The 18,827-nt window shown below is 39.4% G+C and overlaps 1 protein-coding gene across 4 annotated transcripts in view; it reads right to left on the bottom strand.

Annotated features, from left to right (window-relative positions):
- Positions 1 to 18,827, bottom strand: part of Klhl32 (kelch like family member 32) — a 231,450-nt gene that overhangs the window by 54,163 nt on the left and 158,460 nt on the right. For all 4 annotated transcript variants that reach the window (XR_004117737.1, XM_031366486.1, XM_031366485.1 and 1 more), the window contains one exon: positions 7,093 to 7,308. Coding sequence is in view for 2 of the 4 variants with exons in the window: in XM_031366486.1 (XP_031222346.1) it covers positions 7,093 to 7,308 (216 nt within the window). In the remaining 2 variants the exon portion in view is untranslated. The remainder of the gene's footprint in view (positions 1 to 7,092; positions 7,309 to 18,827) is intronic.

Genomic DNA, 18,827 nt, shown 5'->3' with positions numbered 1-18,827 from the left:
TGAGTACATACCAATCATGTATTTTTGGGTCTGAGTTACCTCACACCAGAGTGCACCAGAGACCTGGGAGGTGAGAGACTCTCAGGACTCAGAGGGAGGGACCTTAGATGAAATGTCCTAGAGGAGGAAGGGGGAACTAATAGAGCCCACCTCCAGCAGGAAGACAGGGCATCAAAGGAGGGAGGGGGCATCCCATAGTCACAACTCTGACCCATAATTGTTCCTGTCTGAAAGAATTACAGGGATGGAAATGGAGAGGAGCCTGAGGAAAAGAAGGCCCAGTGACAGGCCCAAAGAGAGATCCAGCTCAAGGGGAAGTCCCAAGGCCTGACACTACTACTGAGGCTATGGAGCACTCACAAAAAGGGACCTAGCATGACCAAACTCCAGAAGACCCAACAAGTAGCTGAAAGAGTCAGAGGTAGATAGTTGTGCCCAACCAATGGACAGAAGCAGCTGGCCTCTGTTGTTGAATTAGGGAAAGACTGAATGAAGCTGAAGAGGTGGGCGACCCTGTAGAAAGACCAGCAGTATTAATTAATCTGAACCCCCCCAGATCTCTCAAACACGGGACCACCAAACAGATGATATGAGGCCCCCAACACACATACAGTAGAGGACTGCTGGGTCTGTGTTCATCCAGAGGTGAAACACCTAACCCTTAAGACACTGGAGGCCCCAGGGAGTTTAGAGGTCAGGTGGCATAGGGGGTAGGGACATACACATGGAGACAAGGGGGTGGGGAAGAGGTATGGGATGTGGAGCAATAGGAGGGTGGATGGAGGGGGGATAAAATATGGAGTGTAAAAAAATTAATTAATTAATTAAAAAATAAAAATAGATTTTTTTCATGCAATGTATTATTATTATGGTTACCCTTCCTCTAACTCCCCACTCACACAAATCCACACTGTTTTTTCTTCTCTCTCATTAGAAAACAAACAGGCTTCCATGATTGTCTTGTTTGCTTATTTATTTAAAACCATTTTGCTGATAACTAAGCACTGACTATATGAAAGGTAGACAACAAGATGAACTGACACATACTAATGTTGCAAAATCATTACCACAGTTTAATTAGCATGTCCATTGCCACCCTTGTAGTGCAACTAATCTCCAGAATTTGTGGGAAAAAAAAAATGAACCCTTTGGCCTGCATCTTCATTGGCAGGACCCTTGCATGGGACTCTACAGGGTGAGTCTAGCTGGATATATTTAATAGTATCCTACTAAAACAAAATCTGGAGTTAAAGCTAAGAGCTCTCACTGACCTGAAAGCAAAATCAAACAGTGGAAATTTGCCAGGTAACACAGTGGGAGACTGCATGCCCCTAGTTCTTCCATGCTGGCCTGCTCATTTTTTTGCTGGTTGTGTTTCTTCTTTCTTTGAAGATAATAATGTGGTGATTTTCTTTCTCTTCTTTTCTTTTTTTTTTTTAAGATTTTTTTCTTTAAATAAAATTTATTTATTATTATATCTAAGTACACCGTAGCTGTCTTTAGACACACCAGAAGAGGGCGTCAGATCTCATTACAGATGGTTGTGAGCCACCATGTGGTTGCTGGGATTTGGACTCAGGACCTTCAGAAAAACAGTCAGTGCTCTTAACTGCTGAGCCATCTCTCCAGCCCATTTGGTGACTTTCATTTGGAACCTGATAAATCATTGTCCTCAAGACATAAAACCAAGATGTTGAGCTATACTGAGGGAAATTTGAAATGATATGTATTTAAAGTTCTTTTAGGTAATAAAACATCTGACATATAACTGTGGTTCAAAATTGTTTCCTCTGAAAACATAATGAAGTCAACCAACAAACCAAGCAATAATTGGCTAAACGAAGGAATATTTGTCTGGATCAGACTAAGAAATTCTAAGCAAAAGAAGAGTTTTTAAAAGGTCAAACTGTCTGAGTATGGTGGTGTACACCTTTAATTTCTACACTCTGGAGGCAGAGGCAATTGGATATCTGTGAGTTCAAGGGCAGCTTCATCTATTAGTGAGTTCCAGGTCAACTAAGAATAGATAACCCCTGTCTCAAAAAAAAAAATAATAATCAAATGAACAAAAACAAACAAACAAACAAACAAAACCAAGGTATAATGATGAGGAGATTTAGGTGGCTCATGGATTCACAAAATGGTCATTGTAGGTTGTGGCAGACTTTACCAAGGAGAGGGACAGAAAATGAAAAAAGTAAATAAAGAAAGAAAAGTTTGTTCTGCAAGAATAATGTAACGGTTCTGATGACAGGCTTCAAAGCCATACTGAAATATAATGGAAATTAGAGCTTTCACAGAAGGCGGGATTGCTCCAGATTACATTACCACAATGTAGTGAAGCAGCCACCTGGGTAAACCTGTGTGTGTGTGTCGGCTGTGTTTCACCTAAGCTACGGTGCACATATTAATCAAATAGCACTACCCTTCTTCCACGTTTCTATTACCTGCCCTACTTTGTGCCAATTTCCTTTCTCTTCCTCAGCACCTCTTCTTCACTGTTCTTTAAGACATGGGATGGGGATTTGTCAAAGTCAATGAGCACTTTATTACAGTGAGAACGTTCTGTAATGAACAATTCAGCAGTTTAATGAGATTCTGTAGATCTGTCTCCAGCCTGTCCGTCAAGTTTCACTTCTATAAAGCACCCTGACACTAATCCTCTGGCAGACCCAATCTTTACCCTGGGCTGAATATTAGATTCTTCCATGGTATATTACATTACTAGTATAACCTCAGCAAAAAATGATGAACTTAACTATACTTGAGGCAATATAGTTGGTCTGATTTGATTTCTCTCTATTGAGTATGAGGGAATTACTTATTTACTAAGATAAAGCAAAAACAATTTCTTATTGCCTCCTGAATGCCTAAATTGATAATATTTATGGAAGTCTTTTAATTCCTTTTTGGGGATCAGGGCTAACATACTATCTTATTGCCTGCAGAAACCAGTTTCTAAAATTCTACTTTATAAAACTAGTAGCCTTTAGAAAGGCAATTGTGATTGCTTCCAAGCAGACAGAAAGGGCTTTTCCTGTTAGTCAGAGAGCTGCACTTTACTGTGTCTATCTATGGCAGTTGGGAAAATAATAGACAGATGTCACAAGAACAGGTGGCTTCAAATTTCAATTGTGTTAGAAAAAAATGACATACAGAATCCATTGTGTTTCTTTTTCCCTTAATGAAGGAGTTTGGCTACTTCATACTCTGAGCTGGCCATTGTAAATTCTGATGGTTTATATGATAGCAGAGAGCTGCAGAGTCCTGGAATCCCTGTCAGAACCACCTCCTCAACAGCACTTGCAATCATGGTAAACACGCCTAGAAATGCCAAGGACGCAGCAGACTCTTGTAGCTTCTTTTAAAATCAAGGCTATGGTCTAGTGGAGAGCTATGGTAGGGATCAACAGCCTTGGGTTGGAAGGGTGGCTCTGCTCTGTAAACTAGAGCTGAGTTCTGATGCCTTTATTCTATTTGTTAGAAGATAGAGACTGTCACTCATCTGGCCTGTTGTGCACTAAGTCAATAGGTTTCAAATGCCTGTGACTTTGCTGCCCCTAATCTCTTACTACATTCAATAAAGAGAAGGACTGTTGCTGATAAAAGTTCAAGGAAGGAAGGAAGGTATCACACAAGTTATACATCCGAAGAATCAGGTGTCAGACGACACATATTGACCAGTGGTAGGAAGCTCCCTGAATATGTTTGGTAAGATAGGGGTTTCTTCCATCATATGCCAATAGAACACTGAACTTCTAGTATGGCTGGTAGCTACTGTTCATATCATCCAGCAATTCCAAGTGTCAAGGATGTGTATACACGATGCTGTAGAATGAGTTAGGCAGCGAAGGGAGAAGGGGTAAAATGAGCTCTAGATCCCAAAGACTTCAGGCCCATTATCCAAGGACAGTCACTAGGGATGAGCAGAAGAGGTTTTAAATTGAATAATCAACTCTCCAACAAAAAGCATCCTCTGTCCCCTAGACAAAGCAGTGACAGGATGTGAAAAGATTCTACAGTCAGGGGAGAAGGAAGGGCTTGTGAGTGCTCCGGTGAATGCATAATGAACCAAGGCTGGAAGGTTTGTTTTTCTCACTATCGTGTAGGAAGAACATCCTCTCATTACAGGTCTGAGCTTCTTTCTATTGCAATAAGCAAATGGTGCTGCAAGTAAAACGGGACCATTGTCAGTATAGGGGTTAGGGGAGCAATAGAGAAGGGATAGAGGGGTAGAGGATAGAGCAATAGATCAGGGCACATGTAATCTGATCCCGGAAATGGAAAGGGGGGAAGGACATTTGGGAAGGAGAGAGGGAGAAGAATGCAAAGGAGGGAAGAGTTAACGATAGTAGTAAGGATGTCTGAAAACGTCTAAAGGAATCACACTATTAACTAACTGCCTTAAAAACAAAACCTAGAGTGCATGTAAGTCTAATGTATATACATAAATAGTTTAAAAGAAAATTTCTCATCTGTGTTAGCATTCTGTCTAAGCTCCACCCCACAGTTACCTGGCAACAGCTAGGTATGCTCCACCCACAGTTACCTGGCAACAGCCAGGTGTGCCTGACTCACTATAAAAGGTGCTGCTTGCCCCTCCTCTCTCTCTTGCTCCTCTCTTGCTCTCTCTTGCTCTTGCCTTCCTGCTCCTGCTTTATCTTCTCGTCCCTTTCCCCTCTCTCTCCACATGCTAATGGCCTGCTTCTACTTCTCTACTCCTCTCTCTCTCTGCCTTCCTCTACCTCTACTATCCTCTTGACTCCCCTCCCCATGCTCTGAATAAACTCTATTCTATACTATACCATCATGTGGTTGGTCCCTCAGGGAGAAGGGATGCCTCAGCATGGGCCATCGAGGCACTCCCTTCCCCCACACCTCACCAAACGTCCATAGAACATATCCCTCCTCTCTCTTTATCTTTTTATAAACACATCAATCTGGGCTGGCAATGTCCTTTCCAAGAGCCAAAGACCATCTAAACACAAGAAGCCATCCTTTGAGTTGTTAATTAGAATTGTCCAAGAGACTCCCAAAACTCACAGGCTATTTCTATTGCCCTTGGTTGCCCTCCAGATGTGGAAGGTTTACCCCTATTGCTAAAGATACCATGGACTTCAAGCACAAAGACCAGAGGCCCCTGAATGTGAACTAACCTGAACATCTCCTTAAGTACTAGCTTTCATGGTACCAGAAGGTGCATGCAAGCTTCTAAAAGAGGGATGCAACCAATAGGACTACCTAATTCTGACACTTATGAACCATACAATGACCAGTGTGACAAGTTAACCTTAAGGGTGTAGTAGTGGCAGCCTTTTGTGTGTGTGTGTGTTTTTTGTTTGTTTGTTTGTTTGTTTTTTGTTTTGTTTTCAAGACAGGGTTTCTCTGTGTATCTCTGGCTGTCCTGGAACTTACTCTGTAGACCAGGCTGGCCTCGGACTCAGAAATCTGCCTGCCTCTGCCTCCCAAGTTCTGGGATTAAAGGTGTGCACCACCACTGTCCGGCCAGTAGTGGCACCCTTAACCAAGAACTCTTCAACTGGACTAAAGTTCCACTCAAGGACAGGGAAATCATGCTTGGTATTGGAAACCTAGCCAACTACCCAAGACTAGTGAACTCATGGATCTTGAAGTTGAACCATTATTTTACTAAACCAACATAATCCCTAACTATATTCTAAATAGTTCTCCTAGACACAGAAAAGTCTATTCCTTACCCCTCATCAAGGAAACTTCTCTTTACAACAGATGGAGACCACCACAGAAAACCATAACCAATCAAAATGCAGAGTTGAGGAGCCTAGTAGCAATGGATACATCTCCCAAATACTCCTACACCTAAGGCCCAGGGAATCTTTTGAAAGAGGAAGCAGAAAGGCTCCAAGAGCAAGAGGATCAGAAAGTTGACTGTGAAAGTATGTCTCTTAGTAACGTCACGAGCTCTACTCATAAAGTCTCACCAACGTGACCACCCAAACAAGAATGGCAACAATACTCACGACAAGTGGATGGTGGGGGTACCTTGAGAAGCCTCAACCCTACACAAAGAACTACAGACAATTAAGGAATGTCGAGAGCAGGAAAAATAGTTTTTCCCAGGGTAGGACACACCAGTTGGTTATCCAACTGTTCATCCCTGTTCAATACCAAATGTTCATCCCTGAAAACATACAGACATACAAGTAACATTATACTGACTGAGTAGATTATATTTAGGAATATATATGTACATACGTATACATGATATGCATGTAACAATAGTTAATGAGAAAAAGGCCTTGGATTCGACAGAGAAAGAGATATGTAGGAGGGTTTGGAAGGAGGAAAGGGAAGGAAGAAATTATGTAATTATATTAAAATCTCAAAAATGAAATAAACAACTTTTTGAAAAGTTCAAATTCACTATACATATATACTATTCTCTTAGTAGAAATTTCAGAAATATTCAGCCAAGTATTTTAAAATTCTATTCATAGATTCTAAAGTGCAACCATGTTTGAACACTTGTGTTTACCAATGGCCAATTGTATTAATTTACTTGTTCACCTTCAATTCATTGACTTGTGAATAAGTCCTTCTTCACCCAAACTTAAATCATCAAAATTAGCCAACTTCAAAACCATCAACTACGTTATCTACAAATTAGTTAAAAACTCACATGAAATAGGTTATTTGAACTACTGGAAGCTATTTCTAAGTTTTTCTCAAAGTAATTTTTAAAAGAAATATTTCTAGATGGTTTTCCCCCCAAACCCCTGAATTCCTTTTGTTTCAATGGCTTAATAATATTTCAATGGCTTTTCAATATATTTGCTTTACAATCCATTCTGATATTCAGCTTAAGAAATACTTTTTTGTCTTTGAGAGAAAATTCTTTCCCCTTTGTAATTTACCCAGATTTGAGGAAGCCATAGCACTGGCCTCATCCCAAGCTGGGCTGCAGACTCAGTACCCTCCAGTGATGTGCCTAACTAGGGAGCGGGGCTTCAACACATCAGATACCCAAGCCTCATCAAATAATGGTTATTGCTCCAGAATCCTTCCCTTTTGACTCCCGCACCGCCTTCCTGAGGTCAGGCGCCATGCCCTTACCTGCCAGATCTGTTCCTCACTCAGGGAGGTCAGGCGGTCACTCTTCAGCACCTCCTGAAGCAGGCAGTAGGGCAGCATAAGAACATCCTCTGGGCGGCTCTTCAGGAGCTCTGAGAGATGCTTCACAAGGAAATCAATCACTGCCTTTTCCAACAAAGTGAGGTGAAAGAGGTCAGCAAGTCTGTACAGATCCAAGTAATTAAAGCTATTTAGTTCCTGGGTGCCAAAAACATAAACAAACAAAAAAAATCTCTTAGAAATTCACAAAGAACAGGCAAGAAAGTAAGTCCACTCACCACTGCTTTTGTAACAGGTGTGTGTGGGGAGGGAGATGGGTCACTAATATTAGGCCCAATTCCCTGCCCCACCAACTATAAAGCTCTAAGCTTTTATTATTTACTCCTTCTCTAAATCCATATTCTTTTTAAAAATTTATTTATTTTTATTTTATGTGCATTGGTATTTTGCCTGAATGAGGGATCCCTTGGAACTGGAGTTACGGACAGTTGTGAGTTGCCAAGTAGGCACTTGGAATTGAACCTGGGCCCTCTGGAAGAGCAGACAGTGCTCTTAACCACTATGACATCTCTCCAGCCTCCAAATCCATATTCTTAAAAATATCTCTAAGATTTGGGATTTCCTGACAGGACTTTCCAGGTTTTGTGGGATGAAATGCTCCTTTTCCATCTTTTGAATACCTTTGGAAGCCCTTCCTTACCAATAAAGACTGTGATAGTTATTGTTGCTGGCCAACTTGGCCACATCTGGAGTTAACTAAATCTCACATGTGTGAGAAATTTTTAGCTAATTCAGTTATTTGAGGTCAGAAGACCTACCTTAAACCTGGGCTTCACCTTCTCGTGGCAACCTACATGAAGGGCAAGAGAGAAAGGAGCACTTGCTCTTTGTCTACTTCCTCTTGCTCTTCTCTCACTGGGATTAGAACCTACTTCTTTGGAATTCTGTTATTTACTGAAGACCAACTGAGACATCCAGCCTTGTGGACTGAACAACTATTGGGATTTTGGACTTTCCACTGGTAAACAGCCATTGTTGGAGTAGATGGACCAAACACTGTAAGCCATTCTAATAAACCTACAAACATATAAATTATTATATACAATATAATATAATAAATATAAAATAGGCTGTTATATATAAAGACTATAACAAGTATAAATAAATAAATTTAGATATTTATAGATAGGGAATTTATTATATAGAACATATATAATACTAGATATATATACACACATATGTGTGTATATATATATATACACACATATATATTATCAGTATACATATATATACTGATTATGTATGTATGATTATGTATGTATATATGTGTGTGTATACACACACACACACACATATATGTGTATATATATATATATATATATATGTATATATATATATATATATATATATATATATGTGCTATCAGGTCTATCTATCCTCCAGAGAACCCGGACTAATACAAGGATAGTTATGTGTTCTACCTTTCCTGTAGTTTAGCTTTTGTCTACTGATACAGGAACAGTTAAGTGGGGATTAAGGACTAAGCATAAGACAAAAACCATACTGACTTCAAATTGTTTCTGAAACTTTTTAACCTAAGTACATATGTACATAAAAGCAGCCCATCCTGCCTTAATGGAATTGAAAGATGAAATTTACATGCAAATCTTAGCAAATGGGTTAATCTCACAGAAAAGACTCGTGTCTTGAATATTTATATACTAAATCCACCTAAACACAGACCTTGTTTTGTTAGCCTTGAACATTCAGAACACCAATAGCATTCCCTCCTACCCATTCCCAACATCTGCAGCCATGCTCTCAAACATATAGCCAAGACTCTGGGAAACTACAGGCATAAAGCTGCAGCTCGCCCTCTCCCAAGGAATTTCTGTATCTGGGGCCCTATGAGAGCCAGGGTGGCACATCTGTTGATAGAAGGCTTGCCTATTTAAGTATAATAAGAATGACAGTATCTTTAAATTCTCCTCATTCTTACTTTATAGTCACTAATATGCAGGCAGTGTTTGGAAGAGCAGGTCTAGAGGACGCTATGAGACAACCTATAGGTTGTATAGGTTGTTTGTAGACATTCTATAGACCCATTTAATTAAACTTGACATAATTCCTTTTCCTAGTTTTCTCAGATTAACACTAACAATATTTAATTCTATTATAACATATACATTCATGATATCTGATAATTTAAATGAGTGTTTTTAAAATCAGATTTTTACTTAAATTCTCAAATATTATGGGATCATACATATCACAAGTTCATATGTTCTGGTTTTTTGTTAAAATGAGAGTCTACTTGCCTGGATCTACCTGGGCATAGGACAACCTCCTGGAGCATATGTGTCCTCTTGCGCAACACGTCCATAAAGAAAACTGACTCTCCCTCCCCTAGTGGACAATAATTTTCAGTTGTGCCTCAGTTGAGGGTGGGACTTCATGGGCCTGTTCCTATCCACAATGGGATTCTGGCTAGTTTGATCTTGGCTAGGTCTTCTGTATGCAGTCCTCACTGCTGTGAGTTCATGTATGTAAGAGCCCTGTCATGTCCAGCAGATACAGCATTACTGCAGACATCCACAGCCACGGGCTCTTACAGCTTCTCCTTCCCCTCTTTCATGATGATCACTTTACAAGAGTGTGTGACACACGGGTCCTGTTTAAAGCTGAGCACGCCACAGTCTCTGACTCTCTTCATGCTGAGCAGTTGTGGTTCTCTATATTAATCACAGTCTACAATACGAAGCTTTTCCAAGGAAAGCTGAGAGAGAAATACACTAATCTGGTGGAGTAGGGAAGGAGAATTTGCTGTTAAGTCTGAAAGGACTAAATGCTTATTTTTTTTTAATATGCCTTTTTTCAAAACAGATCACCACTGAAGTCTACTATGATGCAAGTTGATGGGGATCCATCTACTTTTTCACTGAAATAACCCTGAATTCGTATTCACATTTTATCAAAGGAATACAGAAATTACAGAACCAGATTTTCAAGTCTTCTTAAAATTGTTCTTCAGAGTTTACTTCTTAGGACTGGTAAGTACTAGGCTGGCAGAAGAGGGTAGGAGATTCTAGTGTGTACTTCAGCACGGCTTTGGGATGGAATACATCTCTGAAGCAAGTTCATCTAAGTTGGAGTCCTAATAATATTTTGACATCCCATAGCATTCATTACCCTGGTATTCTTCTAGGAGAGGGGCAGGATTCTGATTCAGTGGCTAGCATCATGGCACAAAGAGGGGAGTGGGCAGAAGTAGAAATAACTGCGGTGCTAAGGAAATGGGAGAGGCATGGAGCAAGTGAAGCAAGCATGGCTTGAATATGGAATGGTAATTGAATACACTTCACTAGGGACCTTCCTATCCTTATACACGCATTTTGGCTCTCTTCCAGTCACTTGAAAGCCCACAACTTGAAAAGTTGCCTTCAGGAGTTGGCAAGATGGCTCAGCGAGTAAGAGCACTGACTGCTCTTCTGAAGGTCCTGAGTTCAATTTCCAGCAACCACCCATAATGAAACCTGATGCCCTCTTCTGGTGTGTCTGAAGACAACAGTGTACTTATTTATAATAATAAATCTTTGGGCCAGAGCAAGTGGGGCTGATCAGAGCGAGCAGAGGTCCTGAATTCAATTCCCATCAACCATCTGTACAGCTATAGTGTACTTATATACATAAAATAAATAAATCTTTTTTAAAAAAAGAAAAGTCAACTTCAAAAGTACAGATAATTTATAAAATTAGTTTAATGAGTGATCTTAAATAAGTGATCTTTTTTCTCTTTCTTTTGAACTTTTGTATAATATAATTTGATAATGTTTTTTCCTTTCTCCTCCCAGACCCTTCCCATCTCCCTACCCACCCAATTTATGCTTCTCTCTCTCCCTCCTCCTCTTTAAAAAATCAAAAACAATGTTCTCTTTGCAATTTTTATTTTTGTTTTCCTTCATTTTAGCATATGTGTATTTTGCTCACACATTTATGAATGACTGCCTGTGTGTAGGCACATGTGTTTGTGGGTGGGTGCCTATATATGTATGCATGTGTATGCATATGGAAGCTCAATGTTATATTGGGAGTGATCTTGCATCAAACTTCTATCTTATTCATCAAAGCAGTCTCTCTCAATCAGAACTTTAACTCACCAATATAGCTAGTACCCCAAGTCATCTCTCTCTGATAACCTATCTCTACTTTCTAAGGCTGGAAAAACAAGTAGGCTGTCACATTTATGTGACATTTACATGCACCCTAGAAACATAAACTCCAGTACTTATGCTTCTCAGAAAAGCACTTTGACCACTAAGTCATCTCCCCAGTCCCTTTGAAAATCTTTGTGTGTGTGTGTATGTGTGTGCATGTGCATGTGTGTGTAATATGTATATGATTATGTGGGTGTATTCATGTATGTGGGCACATGTGTATACTTATGGAATCCAGATGTTCATGACATTTGTCTCTTTTTTTGAGCTCTTTCCCCCTATTTTTTGAGACAGGGTATTCACTGTACCCGTAACTCATCATGTGGAAAGACTGGCTGGCCTCTGAGTTCTAGGCATCTGCCTGTCTTCCCTACAACACTGGAGTTACAGATAACTCTGCCATGCCTCATTTTTATCTGGGTGTTGGAGATATAAACTCAGGTCCTCAGTCTTACATAGCAAGCATTGTATCAACCGAGCTATCTTCTCAGCCCCACTGTATTTCCTTTGAAGGCAATTTTTATATCTTTTCAGGACTGTATTAATAGAACCAAGAATGCTAAGTAGACTTGTGCCATGAACAACTGAATAGCAAAGGGCTAGGCCACTGAAACCAGTCTGTGTGTGAGAAAAGCAAAAGTTTTGAGACAATGATGCTCTAAGTTCTACCTTTTCATTGCTCCTTAAAAACATAATGTCCACAAATATGCAGTGCTTTCTGTCCTTGTCAGGAGTGTCTAGTCACCTTGTTGTACATAACATGCATCTCCGTTAGTTAAACTGTGTGCAGTGGGAAATTGAGGGGAATGGAGAACCTCGCTCTTGACACCATGATACCATAGCACATGCCCCTCCTATTGGGGCAGATAGGATTGGTAAGCTTTCAGGAAAACCATGCATACGTTCATCATGCAAAGAAAATCACTATCAGTGTGTGTGTGTGTGTGTGTGTGTGTGTGTGTATTATATATATAATATATATACATATATTTATGCATATATATTCTAGACTTTATAAGAGAGAAGATTTTTATGTATCAAAAAAGAGGAAAGAAAGAAGGAAGAAAAGGAGGAAGGAAGGAAGGAAGGAAGGAATGATGGATGGAGGGAAGGAAGGAAGGAAGATGGAAGGAAGGAAGACTGAATGAATAATCATTTTCAAGGCAAACTACCACAGGCATAGAAGCAACTCAGAAGAGTAGGGATGGATAGGTCCCCACAGTTAGGCAGATATGGTACTATTGATAGGAGACATAGGTCATTACTAGATTTTTCACTACTCATAATTTACAATAAAAAAATTGAACCAAGTCATAGGGCTGTTATGGAGACACTTTTTGAAAAGCACTTTCCACAACTTGGCAAAGTATAGAGAAGACTGGGCCCTGTTAGAGCAAGACCAGGAAAGTAAAAAACACTGTGGTTTGGTATCCAGAGATCAAAGTGCATCATTGTGGAAAGTGGAGGAAGTTCTAAATGTGTGAAGTCCTGAGTGATCGTGCGCTGGCATGAGGCAGCCATGGTACCAGGAAAATGTCCACATCATTTCAGAGGAGCAGCCAAGCCTTCCTCTGGACCATGTGCTGATGTTCATCATGTGTGCAGAAAGTGTCCACCATTATTTTCTCCCCCTGATGTTTATAGCCTGAACACTGCTCCCCTGTAGAGAATGCTCCTACTGACATCAGCTAAACCTGTCTCCTTGATCCTACTATATGCCCTGACTCCTTGTTTACTCTACCAATAATCATCCCTTCCTGTCCAGTGGTTGCAATTACGTCAGCTCTGCTTAACTGTAATATAATTAGTATAGTAGCTTCTGCTGTCCCATGGCTTCTCCATCTGATATCCCAGTGTAGTGTACCTGATCCCAGATTTCCTGCTTGTGTGTTTCTGTTGGTAATTTCTTCACTCCCTCACTTCACCAGACAGATCTGATCCTGGAGCCATGCTGGAGGCAGGGTATCACTGACACAAGGTCAAAATGGAGAATGTGGCCTCTCTAAATATCCATTACTTGGAATAACTGTACCAATACATTAGCAGAGGGATAAGATGAACAAAGTGAAAAGAAAAACACAGAACTGAGTGGCAAATTCATAACTTAATGGGTCTTTAACCTACATTACTATCCAAGCCATTTTCCTTAGCTCAGAATCCATCTTCTCACCAGCTGTAAGGAGGCATCTCGGCCATCCATTCTATAGCCTATTGTACTGATATGTCCAAAATAGACCTGTTTCCTGTGAGCCTGCTTCTTCTGTATATTTTTCGAAAACAATTAGAGTTTCTTTATTTTATGTGTATGAAAGTCTGTATACCATGTCTATGCAGTTCCCCCAGAAGTCAGAATTTCAGCTCTCTTGAGACTGTAGTCATAACTGAACCCAGGTCCTCCGTAAGAGCAACAAGTGCTCTTAACTGCTGAATCGACTCTCAGCTCTTCTGTATCTTCTCTTGGAGAATGGTTATATCTAGATGTTGGTATCATGACTCTCCATATTGATCTGTATTTCCTTATATCTAGTTAATTGCCTGCTCTTATCCATTCTTCCTTAGTAACATTTATTATATGTCATTTATCATATATTGCCTGGACTTCTGCAACTGTCAAAAATGACCATTTCTATCTCTGCTATCAAATTTTCAATTCTCTCTTTATGTAACAATCTGCTCAGACCATAAACTGTTTAAAACTCAGTAATAATCTTTTTCATAAAAGGAAGTGTGCACAAAACTGGGAAGATTATATTAGGTGTGGCTTGGAAGGACTCAGAGGGTAGAGTTAGGAGTGAATAGGCTGAAGGTACATTGTAGCCATTTATGAAACTTAAAAGAATAAATAAATGACATCTAAAAGCAATAAAATTATTTAGACATATATTTAATAACAAATAATAAGGTCAATATAAGTAGAACTATAAGATATAAAACCAAACACAAATACATATCTTTTAGGCTTAAGTAAGAATTCACCATTTGTAATATCAGATCTTCCTAATTTACGAACTTAATGAAAACCAAATTTAAAGCACCATCAGAGATGGAGAGGGCTTGGTTGTATCTCCACATAATGCCCCAATATCAGCAGAAAGTAGTCAGAACCAAAGCTTATTTCTGTAAATCTCTTGGGCCCATCATCTCTAACAACTGTTCTATAAAGCCATTTCATAAGTGTGTATATGTGTGCGTGTGTGTTCAAAGTTTTTTTTATCTATCCTCATCTATCTTTCTTGCTATCTACTTATTTATCTACTCATCTACCTACTTATCTCTCCTATCTATCCATCCATCCATCCATCCATTTATCTATCTATCTATCTAACTATCCATCTATCTATCTACCTACCTACCTATCTACCTATCTTCCTTATTTGAATGAAATTAGCACTTGCTGCTTCCTAAGTCTGGAACACTGTTCCTACAGTTTCAGTTCTATCTTCTTCTAAAGTGTAGGTTTTGTGACTTAATTAGTTATGGTGAGGCCAATAAGTAAGGAGTTAAAAGATGATTTGAGCTGGTGAGAAGGGCTCAGCTACTAACTGCACTTGTCTCAAAGCCTGATGCCTCACATTCCATCCTTGGGGACAGAAGCAATTCCCACCAGTGTCTTCTGATCTCCACAGAGACTGCAGGTGTGTGTGTGTGTGTGTGTGCGTGTGTGTTGAAACTGCAGGAACAGTGTTCCAGACTTAGGAAGCAGCAGGTACTAATTTCTAATGAATGAGGAATCAAGTATTTTTTTCTTTTCTCTTCTTTTTTCCTCTTCTTCCTCATCCTTATCTTTGCCCTCCTCTTCCTCTTCCTCCTCCTCTTCCTCCTCCTCCTCCTCCTCCTCCTCCTTCTCCTCCTCCTTCTCCTCCTCCTCCTTCTCTTCCTCCTCCTTTTCCTCCTCCTCCTTTTTCTCCCTGTCCTCCTCCTCCTCTCCCCTTCCTCTCTTTTTTGTGAAATAATTTTTACTACATAGCCTAGGCTGACTTGGAAATCCTTATGTAGCCCATGTTAGCCATGAGTACAGTCTTCCTACCTCAGCCTCCCAAGTGCTTGGGGAAACAGCTGTCAGTTAACATACTCAGCCTCATGGACAAAGACAAAGCCAGCACTCATTTAATTTTCCAAGAGGAGAACCTGGTAATAATAATTCAATTTGACAATACTGGACAATACAGTATAAGTACACACAATGGACATTGTAACACAAGCATTCTTCTTTGAGAAAAAAACATATTTTAACAGCCCCAAAATTCATTCAATCCAATAAAGAATGATTTCTCCATTAACTGACTCCTTCAACCAAAATATTTTGACACTTTTCAAGTGATATTTACCTTAATTATGAGATGGTTTCCATTCCCTTCCATTGTGTGATTTTAAAATCCCCAAGCACATGGGTAGAGGCAGGAGGCTTGAATGAGAATCACAGCTCAGCAACAAGACAGTCTCTTGAGTAAAAGAAAGCCTTTCTTTTCTTTCTAAAAAAGGTTTGATTTCTGTCACACTGTTTCCCATTTGAAATTTAATTTTTATCCAGAATTATGGTGCACACATTGTTGTTCTGGGGGTGGGGAATATTTTTAAATAATATTTATTTTTCCTTGGTTCAGGGATATTTGGCTTCTCTTTTCCCTTCTATTTTTTTTCTTATGCTGTGAATGACAAGTTATATTACAGAACAGCCACAAAGTGTGTTCCAACACTGCACTAGCTATAGAATAAATAGTACCTTTTCAATTTCAATAATTCTTAAAACAGGTATTTTCCACATTTGGTCTTTTGAATGGCTCCATTCCTGTGAGATCCTTAATAGAGTTATTCTCAAGACTAACTTGGGAAAGTTATAAGAGGAAAAAAAGTCCACAAAAAAGCTAAATACTGTCTTAGTTTGGGCTATAATCAATATAATTACCTCTTTAAGGCAAATGGTCATATGGTTAAGACGTGGTGGGAGGAAGTTAAGAGGGCCTGAGCTGCTTGATTGACCCTGCTGCCTTCCTGCCACCTTTCCAAAACAGGGAGGACAAGAGAATGACCACCTTTGCCTTTGTGATGTCTTTTCATGGGTATCATGTAATGGTATAACTGGCAAACATGACAGTACATTGCTTCATATTTTAGTTAAGCTGATAACTATACATCTATACAGCAACTTTGCTCTATAATTCAAAGTAGCTATGAGCCTATCCCTCAGACAGTGGCACCATATTCACTTATATCCCACTAATCTTCTTGGATGGTAAAAATAGGAAATTTTATATCTAGAGTCTGATATACACTGCCCAGGAGCCATGGCTCAGCTCCTCAAAGGCTGTGGCCTCTGGACCAACTGCAATGCAAGCTGACAGTCAGTGGTGTATGTTTCAGAAGTGTAGGCCATGGTGTGTTGGCTATGCTGATGGCTCCCTGGCCTGTCAGTCCCTCTTCATCCACACAGTACTGCAGTTTAATCATACTCCTGACTGAGGAATAAATTGTTATCATGTGATGAAATCTACTATGTTCTATACCAATGCCTGCCCCAAAACATGATACCTCAAATCCAGGGGTCCCATTTAACTGACAAGATTCAAAAAACTGATAGATGTGCTTTCACTTAATAGTAGGGCACCTGCATGACACAGTGCCTGAATAACAGCTATTTCTCTTGTCCCCTCATTTAGTTCTAAGAACGTCACTGACTTGTGAAAGAAAATTAAGCACCGACAATCCATGCTATCCGTGTGGAAAACTATGCCTTCGATTGAAGATAATATTAAATATTACTCAAGGTTAGATAAAGTAAACAGAAGTATCATTTTTGATTTCCAGAATTTTCACCTCTAAGATGAGCAAGTTGAATAATATCCCACACACTTTTTTTTTGTACTGAAAGAAAGGGCACCCTTGGTAGAAATCAAGAAGGTATAAAATGACTAAAAAACTATTCCAAATAGCATAATATTCTATATAAAACCCACATGACTTGGTAGTTACAGGTAACTCTAAGTAAAATTAAAATATCTCAGCTGCTGATTGAGACCCAGTGAAAATTATGATATAGTAAGTAGCTAAGATACTTTGTTACTGACTAAATTCAAATACTTATGATTGGGTTACATCTTTATAAATCTATGTTATGCTAAAAGTATACTCTACATATTTAATTGCCAAAACTCCTAGCTCTGTGTTCTACAGAGTATGGTTTGCTTACTCTAGATATTGTGAGGCTAACTGGGAGCTGTGGCTCAATATCACTCTGCAGCATCACTAGAGCTTATCACAGGCAAATGGCTAACTTCAGGAAAAGGTCAACATGCCAAGCATACCTTATTCTACACATGTATCACTGCCACACTATTGTAAAATTGAAAATCAAATCATTATAAGTCATTTGAAGCAGAGAGTAACTCTTCCCTTTTTAGGATTTGTAAACCCTACAATATCCTAATCAACACTGGTTATAAGTGAAAAATATTTGTTGCATTATGAATTTAAAAAGAAAGCAAGTTGTAAGGCGTATCCATGACTGTCATAGAAAGAAGTAACAGCTTGGTTATAGCTCTAACTTAATAATGAGAAAGATGATGTCAAGTCCTTGACCTAAACTCAAGAAATTATCCTATGATGCTATCTAGGTAACAGAGTTTCCATATAACAAGTAAACACAGTAGAATGCCCACCTGTGATCAACAAAGGCTGCCTACTGCGGTGCATCTTCTGAATGAGTCAAATATTGTAAGTTCAATTGATTATGGATATGTATTTGGGTCATAAATTTATGCTTCTCATCTTTTTCACTGGGTCCTAAAGGCATCAATGTCATCTTTAGTTTTGAATCCTTGCAGAAGGACACGATTTGAAGTTGGCCCAGGCCAGTGGACAATATCTCAAGTCAAATTTTCATTATCTAAATACTAGGGAACATGATAATGCTTTCTGGAAATATGAAGAGCATTATGACACATGTCCAGTGCCATCCACAGACTGGTGTCTAACATACAGCAGTTATGGTAATTGTTATTTCCTATAAAATTGCTGCCAAGGGTGCTTCAGCTAGAGCTTTGCCCGTACGACCAATTGTACTCTTGGACTGGGTGAAAGGAAGGAAATGGGGAATGTCTAACAAACTTGGTTTGTCTGTAAGTACCCTCATGTAAAACTCATGTGTATAAACGCTTTACCAGTTCTTGCACATAACGTTTCACTGTTGAGCCTGCCTGCTTTTCTAACTAAAAAAAAAAAAAAAAAAAAAAAAATAGGTGTCTTTTTACATTTCCCTTTCTATTCCTTGTTTGAAAATCACCCAAAATCTTAATCATGCTTGCCATGACCCTCAAGGCTTTCTTGCTGTTTCTAAAGACCCTTTATCTCCTGAGCAACTACATCTCCAGCAGAGTACCTGCCTGCTACCCAGTATCAAATGGCTTCCCTTTCTCTCTTCCTGTTCTCCATGCTGCTCTTCCCCGAAGCTGTACGGCTGGCCTCTCCTCTGGTTTTTCATTCAAGTTCTAGTAAAATGGTCCCTGA

Source organism: Mastomys coucha, unplaced genomic scaffold, assembly GCF_008632895.1.
Source record: "Mastomys coucha isolate ucsf_1 unplaced genomic scaffold, UCSF_Mcou_1 pScaffold14, whole genome shotgun sequence".
In the NCBI taxonomy this organism is placed as follows: domain Eukaryota; kingdom Metazoa; phylum Chordata; class Mammalia; order Rodentia; family Muridae; genus Mastomys; species Mastomys coucha.
Note: the sequence above shows the minus strand (reverse complement) of the source record. Positions and strands in the feature narration are given on the sequence as shown.